Raw genomic sequence first — 23,360 nt, forward strand, 5'->3', positions numbered from 1 at the left:
CAACAACAGCAACAACGACAGCAGGAGCAGCACTGATACCCACTACTACTGCCACCGCCATTGTCATCATCATCAATCTCAGCCCTCGCCTGATGCCATACAGTTGCAAAACAAAATCCTCCCCCCACCACCACCACCTCACAGCCACACCTATGCTTATACAACTTATGCAGGTGCTCCAAGACATTGTTTTAAGTTAATTTATGAAATATTTATTTTGAGCTCAGCCTTAGAATAAATCAGTCCCAAAATTCCCCATTGATGTACTATAGTTAACACAGCTGTAATTGAGATGTTGTGGCATTCATTATTTACCAGGAGAGAAAATGTCATATTAAGGATGTCATGGATGTTGATGTTGTGACAGAGTCTTATCCACTTCCTGGATTGTTTCTCTGACATTCAGCTTATCTTGGAGCATCAACAGTGCATTGGTGAGAGAGAGAGAGAGAGAGAGAGTGTGTGTGTGTGTGTGTGTGTGTAAGTGCATATACATGTTAATGACTTAAGAAAAACAGCAAAGCCAATAAAATTTATGAAAGAAGGCAACATCTGGATGTTAGTTTTCTGTGGTGAATGTGAAACTTATACAAAAGAACACTGAAGCTTACACTAATCTCTCTCTGTGTCTTTCTCTCTCTGTGTCTTTCTCTCTCTGTGTCTTTCTCTCTCTGTGTCTTTCTCTCTCTGTGTCTTTCTCTCTCTGTGTCTTTCTCTTTCTCTTTCTCTCTGTCCTTCTCTCTGTCTTTCTCTCTGTCTCACACATACTGTTGACTATTCAATATATCACCGAAAACGGACAGTTATGTAACACTTTAACAAAACAACCCAGGGAATTACATTGAAAATATCATAATGTGACATTTTACAACCACATTTGCACAGAAAGAAAGAAAGAAAGAAAGAGAGTGAGTGAGACAGACAGACAGATACACATGCACTTCCACATATACATGTGGTGGTGGTGGTGGTGGTGGTGGGAGAGAGAGAGAGAGAGACAGGGAGAGAGGGAGAGAGAGAGAGTTAGTTATTCATTTCTTTCTTCAGTTGTCTGCACAAAGACCAATCAAACATTTATCTTTGCTTAATGTTTGAACATAGTTTACAGATAGTTATGAATTGCTTTGTACAATTGGTCAGTCGGCATTAACCATCATGAATCACCACTTGCTACCATCATCACTGCAACCACCACCATTGCCACCGCCACCAATAGTACAACATCTCCACCTTCACCACAACTCCACCTCGCCACCATCATAACCATCACCACTGCTGCTACAGATCCCTTTGATTACTATTCTATTCTGGTGGACTCCCATAACCTTTCAATGTTTAAAAACTAGTTTTATAGGTATTCTTTCAAAATTCCTATTTTGCTTTTCACACATTCACTTTATAGGTTTGCAAAGGATTCTCTGAGAGAACATGTTTCACTGACTGCAAACACGCTGAGCTATGTTGAGTATTAGAGTAAGTAACCTAGCTGTTTCTTGCAATACATATATATATATATATAGGCGCAGGAGTGGCTGTGTGGTAAGTAGCTTGCTTACCAACCACATGGTTCCGGGTTCAGTCCCACTGCGTGGCACCTTGGGCAAGTGTCTTATACTATAGCCTCGGGCTGACCAAAGCCTTGTGAGTGTATTTGGTAGACAGAAACTGAAAGAAGCCCGTCGTATATATGTATATATATATATATATTATTTAAAAGAGTTCCAACTCTGTCTGTTTTTTATGTTTTATTTATATTCTTATAAAATTAATGTGGGATATAGAATATGGAATATATAATATAAATAGTAAAATGAAATGAAGTATTGAATGTCTTATTGAATATATGAAATATTGAGTATTAAATATAGAGTATTAAATATATAAGGACTAGTATACTTTCCTGCCTCATGGCATTCATCAAGGTCCCATGTATCTGTCAAACAGGGACCTTGATGAATGCCATGAGGCAGGAAAGTATACTAGTCCTTATATATTTAATACTCTATATTTGATACTCAATATTTCATATATTCAATAAGACATTCAATACTTCATTTCATTTTACTATTTATATTATATATTCCATATTCTATATCCCGCATTAATTTTATAAGAATATAAATAAAACATAAAAAACAGAGTTGGAACTCTTTTAAATAATATATTCCTCTAAACACGATCATACAAAACCATTTTTTATATTTTTTAATTTTCATTTTTATTCACATATATATATAAATTTATATATATATATATATATATATATATATATATATATATATATATATATATATATATGTTCATATGATGATATCTCCACAATGTGTTGATGAGATAAACATGTAATCGCTACCAAAATAGCAAGAGATTTCTCCTCAAAGGTCTATAGTAGACTCTTTATGGATCGATCTCCTTGGCTATATATCTTGGTTATATATCTCATTTAAATTTTTGATATATATATATACATACGTATGTGTGTTTGTGTGTCTGTGTTTGTCCCCCTAGCATTGCTTGACAACCGATGCTGGTGCGTTTACGTCCCCGTAACTTAGTGGTTTGGCAAAAAGAGACCAATAGAATAAGTACTAGGCGTACAAAGTATAAGTCCTGGGGTCGATTTTCTCGACTAAAGGCGGTGCTCCAGCATGGCCACAGTCAAATGACTGAAACAAGTAAAGGAGTAAAGAGTATATGTCCAAAGAAAAATTTTCCCATGTACCTAAAATACTACTGTAGATCCCCAATCTATTATTTTGCTTGCATGAACCCCTTAAAGTTCTTTATGGACCCCTCAGAGGTCATATAAATCCCAGTTGAGAACCACTGTTCAGCTAATACACCAGGTAAAAGACGAGTAATTTTATGACTGGTGGGGGTAGGGGTGGGCATTAATCAATTACACTGCCCTCAGTAGTTAACTGGTACTTTATTTTATTACCCCCCCCCAAACCAAAGAAATGAAAAGTAAAAATAATCTTGACAGGATTTGAACTCAGAATGGAAGAAACACAATAGCAGCAACAGGAGGAGGAGAAGAAGAAGAAAAAGAACTTCAACAAGAACACAAACAACATTTATTCTCCATGTGACTAATATAATATGAAAAATTGCAACAATGGAAACACAAACAAGAGCCTCAACAATAAGAACAACAACAAAGACCATTATTCAGACAACACTAAGCTGGATTACACTAAAAGCTGAGCTGAGACCCCCTTCGGTCATGAATGACCATGGAATTGCACCTAGAAAGTTACTCTCCCAGGCACAAGTCCGGGCAAGTCGCCCATGCATACCAGCCTCCCCTATCCATGCCACAGTGTTATCCAAGGGAAAGGCAAAGGGGCCGATACAGCTTGGCACCTGTGAAGTCGCAACTCATTTCTACAGCTGAGTGAACCGGAGCAACGTGAAATAAAGTGTCTTGCTCAAGAACACAACATGCAACCCAGTCTGGGATTCGAACTCACAACCTCACGATTGTAAGCTCGACGCTCTAACCACTGAGCCATGCACCTTCACTCAATAAAAGCAACAACAACAAATAGACATATATCACATATAAACATCAAAGTTGGTTTTTGTCTGCGTGTTTTCAACTTACGTGTGGAAAAAAGGGCAGGTTTTCTTTTTTCATATCATTGAAAAGACTCTTAACACAAGGGCCTTCACGGAAGGCGAGGAAACTTGGGATATATTCCAGTAGATTATCAAAGTGTTTATATTTGGTGTAAACAACCTGAGGGAATATAAAAAGAGAAATAAAAGTGATAGACAAAGACATGGATGGTTGTGCAGTTAAGAAATTCACTTCACAACCACATGGTTTCAGGTTCAATCTCACAGCGTGACACCTTAAGGAAATGTCTTTTGTTGTAGTTCCAGGGCTGATGAAAGCCTCATGAATAGATTTGTTAGATGGCAGCTGAAAGAAACCTGTTGTGTGAGTGCATGTGTGTGTGTGTGTGTGTGTGTGTGTGTGCATGTGTGTGTGTGTGTGTGTGTGTGTGTGTGTATTGTAATTTTCATTTCATTTCAATTTCAGCCAGACTCCCATTCCTGTTGCAAAATGCTTATGAAATAAACTTATTGATTAAAAATGCACATGTATATTAATTTAGTATTAATATTTTAATGATAAGAATAATAATTATTATCAAATACTACAGCTCTCCTTCCGTGCCTGAACTAACTATATGGTGCATAGGCTTAGTTTACACTAGGGCTGTTCAGTGTACACCAGCAGCATCTTTCATATATTTAAAATACATTCCCAAATATCTTTTGTTTCCCTTGCTGATGCTCTTGAATCAACAACTTGCTCATTTGCAATTTCTTGAATCAACAACTAAGGTTTTTGTTATTATTATTCCAATGTGAATTAGTCAATGAATCTAGGATTCCCCCATTTCTTTCAATATCTAGTTGCTAAGGCCATATGTAATTTTCAATTCATTTCAGTTTCAGCCAGACTCCCATTCCTGTTGCAAAATGCTTATGAGATAAATTTATCGCTTAAAAATATACATGTATGTTAATTTAGTATTAATATTTTAATGATAAGAATAATAATTATTATTAAATACTATGGCTCTCCTTCCATGTCTGAACTAGCTAAGTATAAGAATAAGCTAAGAGGAAATAAAGAAATTCATAAACGTAACATAGGTTATTTAAATTTTTTTAATAATTATACTAATGACTGTGATAACACTAAAGATGATAATATATGGTTCATAGTCCCTTTTGGTAGAAATATTAAATCTAATTTGATTGCACAGTTTAGAGAGGTGATAAGTAAAATATTTCCCAAAGAATTCACACTATGGTAAAATTATTAATACACATAGCATTAGGCTTGGTTTCTCAAACACTATGAACTTAGCCCAAATAATTGCAGCTCATAATTTTAAAATACTTAAATCAAAGGGAATTGGGGAGGATAGTGATGAGAACCCTGATATGAATAATAATAATAATAATAATAATAATAATAATAATAATAATAATAATAATAATCATACTATGATTACAGTAATAGAGGTTAACCCCAGAAGACTGAAGTTTGAAGGCCCTAATGTGAGAATGAGGAATGTAGTTTATCAATATAAGGTAAAGACTCAGACAGATGTTAGCCTATACGTGGGGTGTTCTTCGGGACAAATCTGTGGAAGAATATCTAATCATTATAGTACCTTTAGAGATAGAAGTAAAATAGGGAGTACTAGTCTTAGTAAATTCATTTGAGAACTGAAGGAACAAAAAAAGCAATATTCGTTAGAATGGTCGATTATCGGGAAACCTTTCCCTTATGACAAAGGTAAGAGATATTGCTTGCTGTGTAATCTAGAATTATATTTTATATTATTCTCTAAGGGTAAGTTAGTAAATAAACTAACATACAATGCTTTCAGATGTAGCCATTATCTTAGACATACATTTTTCTGGTTTAAATAAATTATAAATTTCAGTATGATTGGGTATCATAGTATAATATTAGGTTTAAAGGCAGGGTATATTAATGTATAATTTACCAATAATTTACCAATACCAATAATATTAAAATTGTATTTGTGTATTTGCTAAAGTTTCTAGAGATAATATAATATAGATTTCTATCGGTTTAGAATTTATTACCAGGAATCAATAATTTGTAATACGTGAGTGTTTATAATTAATAATATTATGAGGGTTTTCTCCCTTACATGGACCTTTATTTAAGGAGGAATTTATTTAAGGAGGAATTTGAATATGAATAAGACTTAGAGATTATATTTTTGGTATTTACTTTTTACTTTTTACCCTGAGGATGTGTAAGGTAATTTACTTATTTAACTTGAATTGACAGTTAAATATAACCTTATACAGAAATGTTGACATAAGTAATAAACTTTTAATAATAATGGATATTAGCATCAAAACTCTCATTTAAATATATATATATATATATATATATATATATATATATATATATATATATATATATATATATATATATATATATATGGTGGTTGTCTACTCCTTATGCAGAGTTTGATCACCTCCTGTACCTACACCAAGAGCTGCAGATAAGTTCTGATCTTTGTGGATCTTAAAATGTCTTTTGAGGCCTCCATTAGATTTGCAAACTTTCAGACATACATTGCATTGAAAGGCATGCACAGACATATGGACTGATCTCAGGAATTTGGACCTCACAGAGGAAATGACTATGGACCAAGATGTCTGGCAATATATGTGTATGTATATATATATATATATACTGAGTTTACTTTGTGGTGTGTTTTGTTTCTTATATAATGATGGAATTAGAAAAGTCTAAGATAAAAAATATAAACTTGAATATAGCTGTGTTTTTAATGAAACTTGCACAAAAGAAAATGTGTTTCCTACATGTGTTTGTTTCTGTGTGTGCGTGTATTTATGGATGGATGTTTCTGTGTGTATGTGTGTGTCCTTGTCTTGATGTCACATGACGGTTGTAAATGGACAATGTTGTTCATTTCCAGTCTTTTCTTGAAAAACATGTGTGATCATGGAGAAATAATGCTTTACTTGGAAACAGTGACAGGAAGGGCATCTTGCTGTAGAAAATCTACCTCTTGGAAAAGTACAAGCATGGTGAAGTAAATGTTAAAATGATGATGATGATGAAGTGGAGGAGGAGAAAGAAAGGGAGATGATGATAATGATGATGATGATGATATTATCCACCAAAAGGGGGATAAATTCAAGGCTGAAATTACCTCTAATTCAGGAAATGTTACTACAGCCAAAGCAATACATGCTTTCCCATCATCTTGGAATGAAACATCAACGCCGCCAATGTAATAAGTACCATCCTTATTTTCTCTGATTTCCTGAAATATCTTGTCATCTTCCAATATGAGTTTTTCTCTGAGTAAATCCTCTTCTCTGAAGTAGAAAAATGATGTGAAATAATCTATCTCTAATGGAACTGACACATTGATTAATTTGAATTTCTGAATTAAGAATTGTTATAATTTTTATTGTCATTATTATTAAGGAGGTGAGCTGGCAGGATTGTTAGCACATCAGGCAAAATGTTTTGTGGTATTTAATCTGTCTTTATGTTCTAAATTCAAATTCTACCAAGGTTAACTTTGCCCTTCATCCTTTCGGGGTCAATAAAACAATTACCAGTTGAACACTAAGGTTAATGTAATTGATTTCGCCCCTCTTCCAAAATTGCTGACCTTATGCCAAAACTTGAAACCATTATTATTATTATTATTATTATTATTAATGCGGAAAAGTCAGTGGGCTTGCAACTAGGCACCTGGAGGGGCAAGTCCATGCCGTTGAACAGTGTCGTAGGGTGCTGGACAGACGGACCCGTTAAACTGCTCGGGGTCTGGTTCGGTCCGGACCTCCAGTTGGAGAAAAACTGGGAAGAAGTGACGAACAGGGTGGCCAATCTCACCCAGAAATGGGCTGAGAGGAAGCTCTCCTTGAAAGGTCGAGTGGAGGTGGCGAATGCGTACATCGCATCCGTCATCTATTACCGTTTGACCGTCGTCCCTTGTCCCGACCGCTGGTTAACCAAGATAGTACGCTTGCTCTTCAACTTTTTGTGGAAGGGTCAGGCACCACTGGTCAGGTGCTCCATCTGCTGTCAACAGCCGCTGAACGGAGGCCTTGGCATGCCATGGTTGCTGATGCGCAAACATGCGCTCAGGCTACGACATCTCAAGCATTTCCTGGACGGTGAACAGGTGTGGTCGCCTTTCGTCAGACGCGATTTTCCGCAGCTCGTTTCTTTAACAGAGCTGCAATCCTGGATCAAACGTAGACCGAGAAAGGGCGCTTGGCACCTCGAGTGCCGCCAAGCTCTCACTGCCCTCAGTCAGGCGGGCAGTGCGATCGGTAGTAGCTCCACTCTAGCTTTCTATAGAGGGTTAGTGGGAGAAAAGTGCGACGACGTTCTCGGGGAAACTCTAGGCGTCGAGGATAATCAGCTAAACAGTCTGTTCAGGAGAACTTTTGGGCCGGGGCCCATGGATAATTTCCAAAGGTCCCTCGCCTGGCAGTGCTACCGAGGTGCGCTACCTGTTCGAGATAAACTCTACCGACACGGAAGTGCCGTCAACCGGGCCTGCCCGAGGTGCGCTCAGGACGACGAAACCGTTCTGCACGCACTCGTCCAGTGCCCGAGCATTGCTGACCTGTGGGTCTATATCGAACAGCTACTGTCACATGTAGGACAGATCCGGCTATCAGCTGGATCCATCGTGAGAATTGACCCGCCGACCTCCTTTAACCAGGAGGGCAAGGCAATTTTCCTATGCCTAGTGGCTGTAGCGAAAGAGGTGATATGGTGGACCCGTTTGAAAGGGCTAAAGACAGACACTTTCCTCTTTGGCCAAGGCCTCATCAACTTTTTCAAGTTCTACTTGAAAAGGAAGATGAGAGTAGAGAGGGAAGTGCTGTCTCATAGCAAATTCTTTGAAAGATGGGTGACTGTTGCAAGAATGGCCAGTATAAACGGACCAATTCTGAGAATACACTTGTAGAAAAAAAAAAAAGAAAAAAAGAAAAAAAAGGTAATGTAAACGGAGAAAGGGCTCTATACCCCTTTCTTATTTTTCTGACCAGGCTCCCGTGGTTTTATGGGTTTTTCCACGTGTAACCTTTCCTTTTTCGAAGCGCCTCCCCCTTTGGGAGTTCTACTTATTTATTTATCTATTTATTTATTATATCTTTCTCCGTTTTCTTCCTCTGTTTAGATGAACTTTCCTACCTTTTCGGACAAAACCTTTTGTAACCTTCGTCCTGTCTTTGTCCTTATATGTTTTTAATTGATATTAGCCCTTGTGGCCAATAAAACGAATTACTTATTATTATTATTGTCACAATGCATCAAAACAATTTGAGTTGAAGTAAAAGAACAATAAAAGAACTATATCCTGTAACCAACAGACACATTTGTCCAATCCCAGGCAAGATCAAAACCATCAATATCCCCACAGCAACTTCATAGCAAAATCCATTCCTGGACTCAAATTACATTCACACATCCATCTCAAATAGATGTAGCTTCTTAGTTTGTTTTTTCTTTTAAAAGTTTTCTCTTTTTTCTTTTTCGCTATTACTCTTATAGAAGGATGGGTTGTATTCCATCTAATGTGACTCTACTCAGAAGGCTGTAATATCATTTGACAGGAACACGGTATAAAGAAATACATGGAACAAGGTAGTAACTTTAAATACCGTTAATGTGGCTACACATGTATATACATGCTGAATGATGACTGGAAATGGTTTGATGCATGGAAGCCATGGTCTTCTCCTGTGCATTGCCTCCTATCTGCTTGCTGGCGTGTGGTGTAAGAGAGAAACTAGATCACATCTTTACTGTCTGACGTCTTGGCGAGAAAAGAGGAAGAGATGAGTCTCTGAACCTTAATGTTGCTTATGCCCTCTATTGGCCAGCTTATTTAAACCTGCTGTCAGGGGAGGTAATTGTACCTACACTCTCTAACTTTAAATCCTCCCCTTCAAACATTCATACGTCGAAATTATTAAATTCAGAACAACCTACACTATTATAAAAAAACAACATGCAAGCAAGGGAAATAAAAACCAAAATCTTCACCAAAAGTGGGTTGGCTTCTGAGGGTTACATGTAGAAACCCTGCTAAAACCACCGCTTAAGAAGTCAAGTGTCCTCTCCCAGTTGTCCTTTAGTTGACCAAATCGATCCCAGTACTTAATCTATCAGTCACTCTTGCCAAACCGCTAAGTTGCACAGAGGGAATGATGAAGGGAGAGGAGAAAAAAAATAGTAATTCAGTGAAGGAGAAGTAGTGAGAGTAATAACCATGACTAAGAGGGAGTAAGAGAAAGTAATAACAATGGGAGAGGGGAAGTAGCAAAGAAGGCATCATGTATCTTCTACTATAATCATACTCTTGTGTATTTCTCTGTCACAACATATGAATGAGAAAGGAAGGGGTGATCTACTGATGGAAGTGGGATGGTGAAAAGTCAACGGTGAAACAAAAATCAAACAGCACTTCAACTTTGTGTGAGTATATGTGTGTGTGTGTGTTTAAAAAGGAGGAATATGAATGTGTGTGTGTGTTTGTGTAAAATATATTTATATATTTGTTTATTTAGAAAGATATATAGAAAATAGAATTACAGATACATGCGCATTTACACATACATATATATGTTGTACCTGTATTTCAAATGGCCAGCCTTGTCACACTGTGTCATGCTGAATATCCCCAAGAACTACGTTAAGGGTACACATGTCTGTGGAGTGCTCAGCCACTTGCACATTAATTTCACGAGCAGGCTGTTCTGTTGATCGGATCAACTGGAACCCTCGACGTTGTAAACGATGGAGTGCCAACAACAACATATATAGATATAAACAGACACACTTAAAAAGAAAGGAAGTGGGCTGTGACAAAGTATAGAAAACATAAACATATACATGTGCACACACACACACACTCACATAGAGTGGAAGTACTGTTTGATTTTTTTTTCACCTTTTTGTACCTTTTTTTTATATATAAATTACTACAATTAATCAGCATTTTTTGACAGCATGGGCCCAGCTAGTAATAATAATAATAAGGAGCACTCAGAACACTAACAACCAAGTTCAAAAAATATGTTGGAGAAATTGGAATTGACATGAGGGCAAAGCATGCCCCCAAAAAACTGCTCTAGGATTTTGAGATTGGTACATGGGTGTTGAGTATCTTCTATGATACTTAACAACTAAGTACCTAGTCTTATAATTTGTAGAAAGAGACTCTGTCAGATCTTTGACAACAGGATATTGTCTGCTCTCACAGAATTAACCAGAGCAAGTAAGATTGAGAGCTTTGAGAAATAAAATACAATAATTATGATGATGATAATTTCTAAACAACAACAACAACAATAATAATAATTAATTCGTCTTATTGGCCACAAGGGCTAATATCAATCAAAAACATGTAAGGACAAAGACAGGACGAAGGTTATAACAGGTTTTGTCCGAAAAGTAGAAAAACATTCATGTAAACAGAGGAAAAAATGGAGAAAGATATAACAAATAAAACTCCCAATAGGGGGAGGCACTTCGAAAAAGAAAAGGTTACACGTGGAAAAACCCATAAAACCACGGGAGCCTGGTCAGAAAAATAAGAAAGGGGTATCGAGCCCTTTCTCCTTTTACATTACCTTTTTTTCCTATAGGTGTATTCTCAGAATTGGTCCGTTTATATAGCTTCAAACTTTTAGCACAAGGCTAGTAATTTCAATGGTAGGGGGATAAGTCAATAATCTCGACTTCAATGCTTCAACTGAACCCAAAACCATATGGTTGGGTTTTAAACATCTCAACCACACAGCCACAACTGCACATTTATTTTAATCATAGATTAGATAATGTAAAAATATTTTAGTCTATTCCAAGGTAGTCTTTGTTTTGTTTATATAATTCAACTCATATCAAGGATGCTCTAAAGCAGTGGTTCTCAACCAGGGTCTATATGGTCCCTGGATGTCCATATAAGATTTTTGAGGTCCACACAACAAAATAGTAAACTGGGGATCCACAATATTATTTTAAGGACTCTTAGAAAAAATTTTGCTTTAGATGTATGTATTGGTATGTATTGCAACAAACAGATAGGTTTCTTCCTATAACATTTTACATAGTTCAACCTACACAAGTTAATGTTTGAAAAAGCAAAATAGGAATTTTGAAAGAAGAATCTATAAAACTAGTTTTTAAACATTGAATAGTTCCCTCAGAATAAAATTGTAATCAAAGAGGTGCACAGATAAAAAAAAAAAAATGTTGAGAATGCCTGCTCTAAAAATATAAATCTATCTCAAAACTTGACTGATAGGTGACTGGTAATAATGTCACAGTAATAAAATCTCAATTCTGACTAGGGAAAAAGTCACAATTAATTTATGGTGGCTGGTAATAAAATCACAGGAAAAAAAAAAAAAAAAAAAATTTATGGTGGCCAGTAATAAAGTCACAATTAATTTATGGGATCTGGACAAAGCCCCCACCCTGACAAAACCCCCTTGGACAACCTCCCACCCATCCCTGACAAACCCCTTATGAATTTTTTTCCTGTGACTTTATTACTGTGATCTTTATACCTGTGACTTTTTTTTAACGTGGATTTGGTTAAGTTTTACCGAACTTAAAACAGATGAACTGTAAAGTTGATATTGGTAGGATTTGAACTCAGAACATAAAAGATCATAAATAACTACCACAGGTATTTTTTTTTTTTTTGCAGTGCTCTCACAGCTGTACCAATCCTAAAAAACGACTTCTAATTATAATTCCTAAATAATTCATAAAAGTAAAATTATAATTATTCCAACCCTTAAATAATCATAAAAATAACACGATTTTAATTATTCAATCCCTATGTAATTATAAGCATAAATTAAAATTTTATAGGTCTGAGAGAATAGTTTAATTACTCCTCAAAATAGCTTCAATGTGATCCAGCATAGAACAAACAAAAATAGCAGGTGAAATTATGGGATTTCAAAAATTGGGTGACAGTAACCTATTTTTCCAAATAATTTGCAATAAAATCTAGGTGAATGGAAATGAACATATACAAAATATCTTTCATCTTTAGTCTTTTACTTGCTTACTTCACTGAATTGTGGTCATGCTGGGGCATCACTTTGAGAGCTTTAGTTGACCAGATCGATCCTAGTGCTTATTTTTTAAGTATTTATTGTATTGGTCTCTTTTGCTGAACAAAGTTATTGGACATAAACAAAGCAACACTGGCTGTCAAGTATTGTTGCCACAAATCTAAACACAAACACACATATGTACATGCATTAATGCTCATATATATATGTGTGTATGTATATATATATATATATATATATATATATATATATAGGCGCAAACGTGGCTGTGTGGTAAGAAGCTTCCTTCCCAATCACATGGTCCCACTGCATGGCACCTTGGGCGTCTTCCACTATATCTTCAGGCCAACCAAAGCTGTGTGAGAAGACCCGGCAAGCCAAGTGAGACCAAAATCCAAGGCCTCTGCAAGGGATGTAGCCAGCTCACTTACACGTAACGTTCCTTCATTGGACACTAAATTCCACTTGCGAAGACCTATTGAGGCAAGTGAAATCGAAATCAAACTAAATTTGTAGACTGGCACCCATGCCAACGTCTCTTTCATTGAACACTAAACTCAGCTTGCGAAGATCTGTTGGGGCAAGCAAAAGCGAAATCGTGATGACACCTGTACATGTGGAGCACTATGAGCACCGTTCAAGCGTGATCGTTGCCAGAGCACCAGCTGTCTGGCTTCTGTGCCGGTAGCATGTAAATAGCACCATTTAAGCCTGATCGTTACCAACGTCGCCTTCCTGGCACATGAAAAGACATTCGAGTGAGATCATTGCCAGCAGAGAGAGAGAGAGAGAGAGAGAGAGAGAGAGAGAGAGAGAGAGAGAGAGAGAGAGTAAAAATATGATGGAGGAAGTCCAGAGATCTATTACTTCTGTTGGCAACAAAAGGACTGGAAGGTAGGTTGTATGATTCTTGAGTATGAACGGCTGTACTCCATGGTAGTGAGATGTGGGCCCTGAATGCAGATGGCATGCATAGACTCCAGAGGAAGGAAGCTAGTATGCTTCAGTGGATATGCAACATTAGCATGCATGTACGACAAAGTGTGAACATGCTGAGAAGAAAAGTTGGGCATAAGAGGAATCAGATGCAATACGTAAGAGAGAAGACTATGTTGGTTTACACATATATGTATGGATGAAGACAGCTGTTTGAAGGCCAACTGCTGAAAGTGGATGGCACTCGTGGAAGAGAGAGACCCAAGAAGACATGAGATGAAGTAGTGAGGGCTGATCTCAAGATGCTGAGCTTCATTGAGAAGGTAGCAATGGACTGTGAGAAAACCCATGTGCCTCAGCAAAACTGAGTTCTGGAAGCACTGTGTGTTCCACCTATATGTAACTTAAAATTTTTCACACCTCCTACTCCAATAAACTAAACTATATCTCCCCCTCCCCACTCCTGCAGCCCAATCCTATCTTCCCTCTCCTACCTGCATTCATGTGAACTCTCTACTCATGCACCCTGGGCAATCCTGTACCATCCCATTTTGAGAGTATATCCTGGCACTTTGCCATCACCTCTCTCTCTCTCTCTCACTCTCGCTTTCTCTCTCTCCCTACATGTAACCATGTATCCATGTAACTCCTCTACAACAAAACACACATTTCTATCCCTCTGTCATACTCTAAATCTCTTATCACCTGGAACAAAGCCACCTCCTTCAATACCCACCACGACCCCCATCACAGGATCTTTGTCTTGCAAGTTAGTTGGTAACCTCACTGGTGCTGGTGCTATGCAAAAAGCAGCCAGTACACTCTGTAAAGTGGTTTGCACTAGGAAGGGCATCCAGTTGTAAAAATCATGCTAAAGCAGACCTCCTCACACTCTATTAAACTCCTCCCACTTCCCTGCAAGTAGGCCATTTCTCTCTTACTCTGACTGTCTCTCTGTCTTTTTCTCTAACTCTCGTCCACATTCTCTCCTTCTTTGTCCTACTAGGGTAACTAAATATCTCCTCTGTAACAAGATAGCTATCTTTGTTCCTCTATCATACTCTAGGTAAAAAAGCACTTGTGCTGGTGTCATGTAAAAGCACCCAGTACACTCTGTAAAGTGGTTGGCAAGAGGAAGGGCATCCAGCTGTAGAAGTCTTGCCAAAACAGATAACTGGAGCCTAGTTCAGATCTCTGGGTTGAAAGCTCTTGTCAAACCATCCAACCCATGCCAGCATGGAAACCAAGCATTAAATGATGATGATAATATATACATATATAAGATCAACTTCTTTTAGTTTACATCTACCAAATCCACGGAGTTACAGTAGAAGACACTTGTACAAGTGGAACTGAACCCAGAACCATATGGTTAGGAAAAAAGCTTCTTGTCACACAGCTATGCCTGCACCTATGTAGGCAGGAAATAAACAGATATAATTTTAGCAAAGATAAAGTATAACCATTTCAGTGAAGAAAAAAAGCTCATAAGAAAATTTTTTTTATCATATTTCATTTAAATAACATAACAGTTAATTAAACATGTTATTCTAAGCCATTTATTAACTGATCACCCACTACACTCTCGGAGTGGTTGGCATTAGGAAGGGCATCCAGCTGTAGAAACTCTGCCAAATCAGATTGGAGCCTGGTGTAGCCATCTGGTTCACCAGTCCTCAGTCAAATCGTCCAACCCATGTTAGGATGGAAAGCGGATGTTAAACGACAATGATGATGATGATGATGAATATATGAGTTGTACACAATGTCAATACTACATAATGGTATAAGGGAAAAAAATCATGTTTTATCTAATGTCTTAAATGATAGTTAAAACCCACCATCATCACCAAAAAAAATTTCTGAATCAATCACTTCTTTAAATTTTTTTGTGACTATTTGTGATTTCATTTTTTTTCAGTCTTTCTCTGTTGCCTTTTACTTGTTTCATTCATTGGATTACAGCCATGCTGGGGCATTGTTTTGTTTTGAGGATTTTAGTTGACATCAGTAGTAGTTTTTTTAAAAAGTCTAATACTGATTCTATCGGACTTTTTTGCTGAATTGCTAAGTTATGTGACATAAATAAAACCAACATCGGTTGTCAAGTGACAGTAGGACAAACCACATTTGAAAAAGACACACACACACCAGTCCTCAGTCAAATCGTCCAACCCATGCTAGCATGGAAAGCGGACGTTAAACGACAATGATGATGATGATGATATATATATATATATATATATATGTGGGGGGAGGAGTCACAAAAAACAAAAAAGACGAAGACAGGTGGTGTAGACAACAAACAGATGTATTAGTTTAATGCTTGGGAAGTGAAAAAGTCTTTAATGTTTCAAGCCTATGCTCTTCCACAGAAAGGAACAAGGAGAGAAAATAAAGAATGTGTAGTGGCTACAGAACTATTATGGCAATATATATAAATATATATATAAACACACACACACAATGCACTTCCACAAAGTTTCCATGTACCAAATTTACTCACAATTTGGTCATCCAAGGACCTTTAATAAGACACTTGCTCAAGGTGCCATGGAGTAGGACATAACTAAAATCACATGCTTGCAAAGCAAGTTTCTTAACCAGACAGTTATGCCTGCACATGTGACTCTTTTGTTTTAAATTTTGATATGAATTCAAAGTATTAACTATGCAAGCGTGGCTATGTAGTAAGAAGCTTGCTTCCTGACCAAATGATTCTGAGCTCAGTCCCACTGCATGGCACTTTGGGCTATAGTAGTGTCTACTACTGTAGCCTTGGGCCAACAAAGGCCTTATAAGTGCATTTGATAGATGGAAACTGAAAGAAGTCCATCGTGTATGTATATATGATGATGATGATATATATATATACACGATAGGCTTCTTTCAGTGCTCACTTTCCCTTCACTTTTCACTTCACTGTGTCCCTGCCATTTTTTCTCGTCCCTCCTTAATTCTTTTGTCCCTTTGCCTCTACCTGTCTCTCCTCTCTTCCAAAGGGACCAGCATTCGGCCAAGCCTAATCTTTCTTTCTTGGCCGGCCGTTGTCCGTGCAATATCGATATTCCTCCCTGTACTTGTGAAATCTTGTATCCCTGCTGTAAGGCTTTATTTCCACACACGCCAGCTTAATTTTATTCATCCTTAGTCGACAGACACCTCTTGTTACGTCCTGTTGTTATTTTTATTGTATTTATGTAACATTGTCAGTTTTTTTCCGTCCTTGTTTTTGTATACATTTGCTGCTTTCTTCCAAGGAATCTAATGCTCTTAGCTTAGTTTTTCCTTGGGGATGGCCAGATTGGAGCAATCTTGAGTACAACCAGCCGAAATTGCAAAGATAATCTGGAACTCAACTGAGGAAAGAAAACTTCGAATGACCCGTCCTTGTTTTCTTTGTATTGTCTATCTGGATGTTTTGTTGTCCCATTTTTGTATCACCTAACTGTCCGGATGTTTTGTGTTCTTGTCCCATTTTGTGTATATATATATAAATATATATATATATATATATAAATATATGTATATGTATATATTCTTTTACTTGTTTCAATCATTTGACTGTGGCCATGCTGGAGTACTGCCTTGAAAGGTTTTAGCCAAACAAATGGAACCCAGGACTTATCTTTTTAAGCTGAGTACATTATTCTATTGATTTCTTTTGCTGAACTGCTAAGTTACAGGGGTGTAATCACACCAACATCAGTCATCAAGCGGTGGGTTGGGGGAAAAACACAGACACAAGGACACACACATACGACAGGCTTCTTTCAGTTTCTGTCTACCAAATCCACTTGCAAGGCTTTGGTCGACCTGAGGCTATAGTAGAAGGTGCTTGCCCAAGACACCATGCAAAAAGACTTAACTCAGAACCATGTGGTTGGGAAGCAAGCTTTTTACCACACAGCCACACCAGCACCTGTATATGTATGTGTCTTTGTGTTTCTCCCCCAATGAAGGCAAACTTGCCAGTGCTGGTGTTACAAAAGAGCTACCCACTTGACAACCATACTGTAACTTAGTTCAGCAAAAGAAATTGATAGAATAAGTACCTGGCTTAAAGGTAGAAGAACTGGGGTCAATTCATTCAACTAAAAATTCAAGGTGGTGCCCCAGCATGAGTGACTGAAACAAGTAAAAGATAAAAGAAAAGATGCAAGAGGCCAAAATGACCACAATAACCAGGAATCCAGAGATACTTGTTGCTGTTGTTTTGCCATAGGTCAACCCTGATTGAGTAAATGTATAAGTAAATGCATTCTAGCCATGATCACTTCAGTTTTCATTTCAGACAGAATAGATCAAGCCATTATAACCTTCTCTAAAAACAATAAAATGTCATTTCAGATTTGGCATTAGGAAGGGCATCAAGCTGTGAAAACCATGCCAAAGCAGACAATGGAGTTCAACACAGTCCTCTGACTTGTCGCCTCCTATCAAACCATCTACCTTTTGCTGGCATGGAAGACATTAAACAATGCAATGGGCATGACAATTTGATAGAATTCAATAGGCTGGAAGATCATGTCTTCCTTCGATATCTTAGTTTTAGCATGGTTTCTATGGCTGAATATCCTACCTAACACTAGTTACATTACAGAGTGTACTGGGTGAATTTGTTTGTGGCACCAGCACTACAGATGACTTGCCGTCAATAAAAGAATACTCTCAAGTCTTGTGTTGTTGCCGCTTTAACTGATTACCAATTATTTCAAGAGTACTGGGTGTTTTTTTTGTAGTACCAGCACTGGTAAGTTTGCCTTCATTATCATCATCATCATCATCATCATCATTTAACATCTATTTTCCATGCTGGCATGGGTCAGATGATTTGACTGGAACTGGTAGACCAGAGACCTGCACCAGGTTCCAGTCTGATTTTGACATGGTTTCTACAGCTGGATCATCTTCCTAATGGCAACTACTCCAAGAATGTAATGGGTGCTTTTTACGTGCCACTGACACAAGTGCTATTTACATGTCATTGGCAACAGCCATGACTATGATTTCACGGGTGCCATTTACATGACACTGGCAATGGCCATGTCTACAGTTTCATTTGGCTTGATGAGTCTTCTCAAGCACAGCATATCACCAAAGGTCTCAGTCACTTGTCATCACCTCTGTGAGGCCCAATATTCAAAGATCATGCTTTACCACTTTGTCCCGCACCTCTGTGAAGCCTAACATTCGAAGATCATGCTACTGGCAACAGCTACAATTATGATTTGATGGGTGTCATTTACATGACACCAGCAACAGCCACTACTATGATTTCACTTGGCTTGACAAGTGTTCTCAAGCACAGCATATTGCCAAAGGTCTCAGTCACTAGTCATCACCTCCACAAGACCCAATATTCAAAGATCATGCTTCACCACCTCATTCCATGTCTTTCTGGGTCTACCTCTCGCATAGGTTCTCTCCACAGTTAGAGATTGGCACTTCTTTTACACAGCTGTTCTCGTCCATACACATCACATGACCAAATCAATGCAGTCGTCTCTCTTGCACACCAAATCTAATGCCTCTTACGCCCCACTTTTCTCTGAGGGCACTTACACTCTGTTGCTCATGCACACTGACATTGCACATCCAGCAAAGCATATTGGCTTCATTTTGGGCTGGACAAGTCATTAGGATCCAAGACAGTTCTCAATGGAGTTATTGAGAGAGGGTAGAAACACTGTTAGGGGAAGGGGTAATAGCATGGAGGCAAAAGTAGCATCAGGGTAAGAAAGGGTTAGAGGTAAAACAGTAGGGAAGTTGGAGGGGTCTAATGCTAGTCCTCATTATACAAAGATGAGTAGAATGGTATGTAAAGGAAAGATGGAAGTGAGTAGTGCAAAGGAGAAGGGAAAAGTATTTATCAAGGAATTAGTGAGAGAGGGTCAGGGCGATAAGGGTGATGAAGAAGCAGGATGAGGGAGAAGGATGAAGGGTTGAGTAGGAGAAGATGCAATGCTACCCTCATGTTATATATGGGTTGGTAAAATGGTGCAATATCATCATCCATTTTCCTTTCCAGGCATGGGTTTGATGGGTAACTTGCCACCTGTTACAGTTCCTTGTCATCAACTTCATGTGGTTCAGAGTCCTAAGGTCAACACTTCATCTAATATCTTTCTCAGTCTTGGTCTTCCATAGGCTTCTTTCACTTAGATTGCATGATAAAGATGACAATGATGATGATGATGATATAAGACATATAAAGCAAACATTCTCCACTGGAGGTATAATATCAGTTTTAGATTTTAGCACAAGTCCAGCAATTTTGGGGTATAGGGTAAGTCAATTACATCAACACCAAATCTCAACTGGTATGTATTTTATCAACCCTGAAAGGATGAAAAGCTAAGCTGACCTCAGTGGAATTTGAACTCAGAATGTAAAGATGGATGAAATGCTGCTGAGCATCTTGCCCAGTGTGCTAACAATGCTGCCAGCTTGCCACCTTATTTTTTAAATGTTGCCAGCAGGTGGCTACAAAAAATTGAACTCTGTATCTTTCAGATAGATACCAGCTGAGTGCTTTGTACCATTAAGCTGAGCAGCCCCTGACAACTGGAGGTATAATACCAGCAAGTATGAATGACAACACAGAAGCAAGCTGAGAGAGAAAATTGACAACGAGGAATTAGCTGTTGTATGCTTGAGATAAAACCTATATAGGTATGTTTATCTTTTATTCTTTTACATGTTTCAGTCATTAAACTACAGCCATGCTGGAGCACTACCTTGAAGGGTTTTAGTAGATTATATTGAACCCGGTAATTAATATAAACTTGGTACTTATTCTCTCAGTCTCTTTTCAATGGATCACTAAGTTACATGGATGTAAACAAACCAAAATTAGTTGTCAAGTGGTGAGAAACAAATACAAAAACATATACACACACTCTTTTCCTATACAGTCAGTCATTTCCTACTTTCCTCCAACTCCCATCCACCAAAATCATATGTATCTCTGTTCACTCCCTACCTCTTATCCACCATCCACAACAGCCACCTCTAAACCCTCTCAATCTCTACAGTTGTCACCTACTCTCTCTTACCTCCTTAATTGTAGCCATATTCAGTTGAAGGTGATGTTTTTGCAAGCTGCATGGTAACCTCACTAGTGCTGGTGCCACAAAAACGTATTCAGTATATGCTATTAAGTGATTGCCATTAGGAATAACATTCAGCCACAGGAAACCATTCCAAAATAGACATTGGAGCAGATCCTGTCAGACCATCTTACCCTTCCAACATGGAACCTAGGTGTTAAATGATATCTGTGTATCTGTCTATCTACACACACACACACACACACACATCACTATCATTTAATGTCCATTTTCCATGCTGCCATGGGTTGGAGAGTTTGACAGGATCTAAAAATATACATCATCATCATCATCATCATTTAACGTCCGCTTTCCATGGGTTGGACGATTGGACGATTTGACTGAAGACTGGTGAAACTGGATGGCAACACCAGGCTCCAATATATATATATATACTAGTGTGCATGAATGTCAGGACACAAATGAACTGAGAGAAAAAAAAATTGAAATAAGAGGGATCAAGTGTTGTATGCAGCAAGAAAGAAGACCGCATGTGATGTGTATGGAGATAGGCAATTGTATAAAAATGTGCCTCCCACTCAAAGTAAATGGAATCTGCAGATGGTGGCTTTGGAAGTGCTGAAGTCAGATTCTGACTGGTGTCAGTACTTTGGGAGAAGATCCACTTGCCTGTCTAGGTGTAATGAAATATGTTAAAATTATGTTAAATATTATCATCATCATCATCTTCATTTAATGTCTGCTTTCCACACTGGCATGGGTTAGACGGTTTGATTGGAACTGATAAGTCAGAAGGCTGCACCAGGTTTCAGTCTGATTTGGCATGGTTTCTATGGCTGGATTCCCTTCCTTACGTCAACTTCTCCAAGAGTGTAATGGGTGCTTTTTATGTGCCACTGGCATGGGTGCCATTTCATGATTCTAGCAACAATTTCACAGGTGCTATTTACATGACACTGACAATAGCCACAACTATGATTTCACTTGGCTTGACAAGTCTTCTCGAGCACAGCATATGGTGAAAGGTCTCAGTCACTCGACATTGCTTCCATTAGGCCTGACGTTTGAAGATCATGCTACCAGCAACAGCCATGATTACGATTTCACATGATTATGATTTCACATGACACTGGCAACGGCCACAACTACGAGTCTTCTCCTCAGGTACAGCATATCACCAAAGCTCTTGGTCACTTGTCATCATCTCCATTATGCCCAACATTCGAATATCATGCTTCACTACCTCGTTCCATGTCTTCCTGGGTCTGTATCTTCCACAGGTTCCCTCCACAATTAGAGATTGGTACTTCCTTACACAAGAGTCCTCATTCATACACATCATATGACCATACCAGTGCAGTCGTCTCTCTTGCTCACACCACATCTGATGCCTCTTAATCCCAGTTATTTTCTCAAGACATTTATGCTCTGTCATGCATGCACACTGACATTGCACATCCAGTGAAGCACACTAGACATATCTTTCAATAGACATATATATGTAGACATACACACACATATATGAGGGTGTGTGGCTTAGTGGTTAGGGGTATTTGACTCAGTCATAAGGTCGTGAACCTAATTCTTGGTAGTGTGTTGTATCCTTGAACAGGACACTTTATTTCACTTTGCTCCAGTCCACTCAGCTGGCAAAAATGAGCAGTATTTGTATTTTAAAAGGCCAGCCTTGCCACATTTTGTGTCATGCTGAATCTCCCAGAGAACTACATTTAAGGTATTCATGTCTGTGGGGTGCTCAGCCAGTTGCACATTAATTCGTGAATAGGTTGTTCTGTTGATCAGATCAACTAGAACACTCATTGTCACAACTCATGGAGTGCTAGTTTAAAGTTAAATACACACACACACACGCACACACACATACACACACAGGCATGTGTCACTTGGCATATATGCGAATCTCATCATCATCATCATTACTTTATATCCATCTTCCATGCTAGCATGGTTTGGACTGCCTTTACAATGGTATGATACATTTTGGACAATGAGCAAAAAAGAAGACAAAATAAGAGGGATAAGTTTCAACAAAGGTGGTTGTAATAGTTTAATACTTAAAAGGAAGGGAAAGAGTCTTGATGTTTCAGGTGCTAGTCCTTCATCAGAGAAAAAAGGAAAGAAAAGGAAGAATGGGAAAAAAATAGAGGAAAGGTGGTGGAAAAGAAGGAACAAAAATTGCGAGCAGGAATGCAGTTCTGTGGAGAGGAGTTGCAATGGGGCATCTATTAGGGAGGTTGGCTTATAGGGATGTATGTGTGGTATGTGGTTTCTTGGGTGTGTGTGTGAGGGTATGTGGAGATGTGCAAATGTGGCATGGTAGTGGTGTAGGATAGTGGGGAAGTATTGGAGGATGGTGTGATTGATGTGGCACTGGCATCAACCACTCTTGGATGGTGCTTTTTACATGCTACCGGCATGGGTGCCAGTCAGGTGGCACTGGCATCAGCCACAACAACAATTTCACTTGACTCAGCAGGTCTTCTCAAGTACAGAATATTGAGTGACAATTCAAGGATACTTTTAAATGGGCCAGTTATGCGACACTGGTATCGGCTACGGATACAATCTCACTTGGCTAGCTGAGCCTTCTCAAGCAGCTGGGTTATATATATATATATATATATATATATATATACGTAATGCAATGAAAAGACAAAGAAAATT

At 38.2% G+C, this 23,360-nt stretch overlaps 1 protein-coding gene across 1 annotated transcript in view; it reads right to left on the reverse strand.

Moving 5' to 3' along the window:
* The window catches only part of LOC106868888 (endonuclease V), a 49,549-nt gene that overhangs the window by 13,839 nt on the left and 12,350 nt on the right, over positions 1-23,360 (reverse strand). The window contains exons 3-4 of the mRNA XM_014914346.3: positions 6,750-6,918; positions 3,608-3,742 (exon numbers count right to left, since the gene is read on the reverse strand). Coding sequence (XP_014769832.1) covers positions 3,608-3,742; positions 6,750-6,918 — 304 coding nt within the window. The remainder of the gene's footprint in view (positions 1-3,607; positions 3,743-6,749; positions 6,919-23,360) is intronic.

Source organism: Octopus bimaculoides, chromosome Z (assembly GCF_046866305.1).
Source record: "Octopus bimaculoides isolate indiv1 chromosome Z, ASM4686630v1, whole genome shotgun sequence".
Taxonomy (NCBI): domain Eukaryota; kingdom Metazoa; phylum Mollusca; class Cephalopoda; order Octopoda; family Octopodidae; genus Octopus; species Octopus bimaculoides.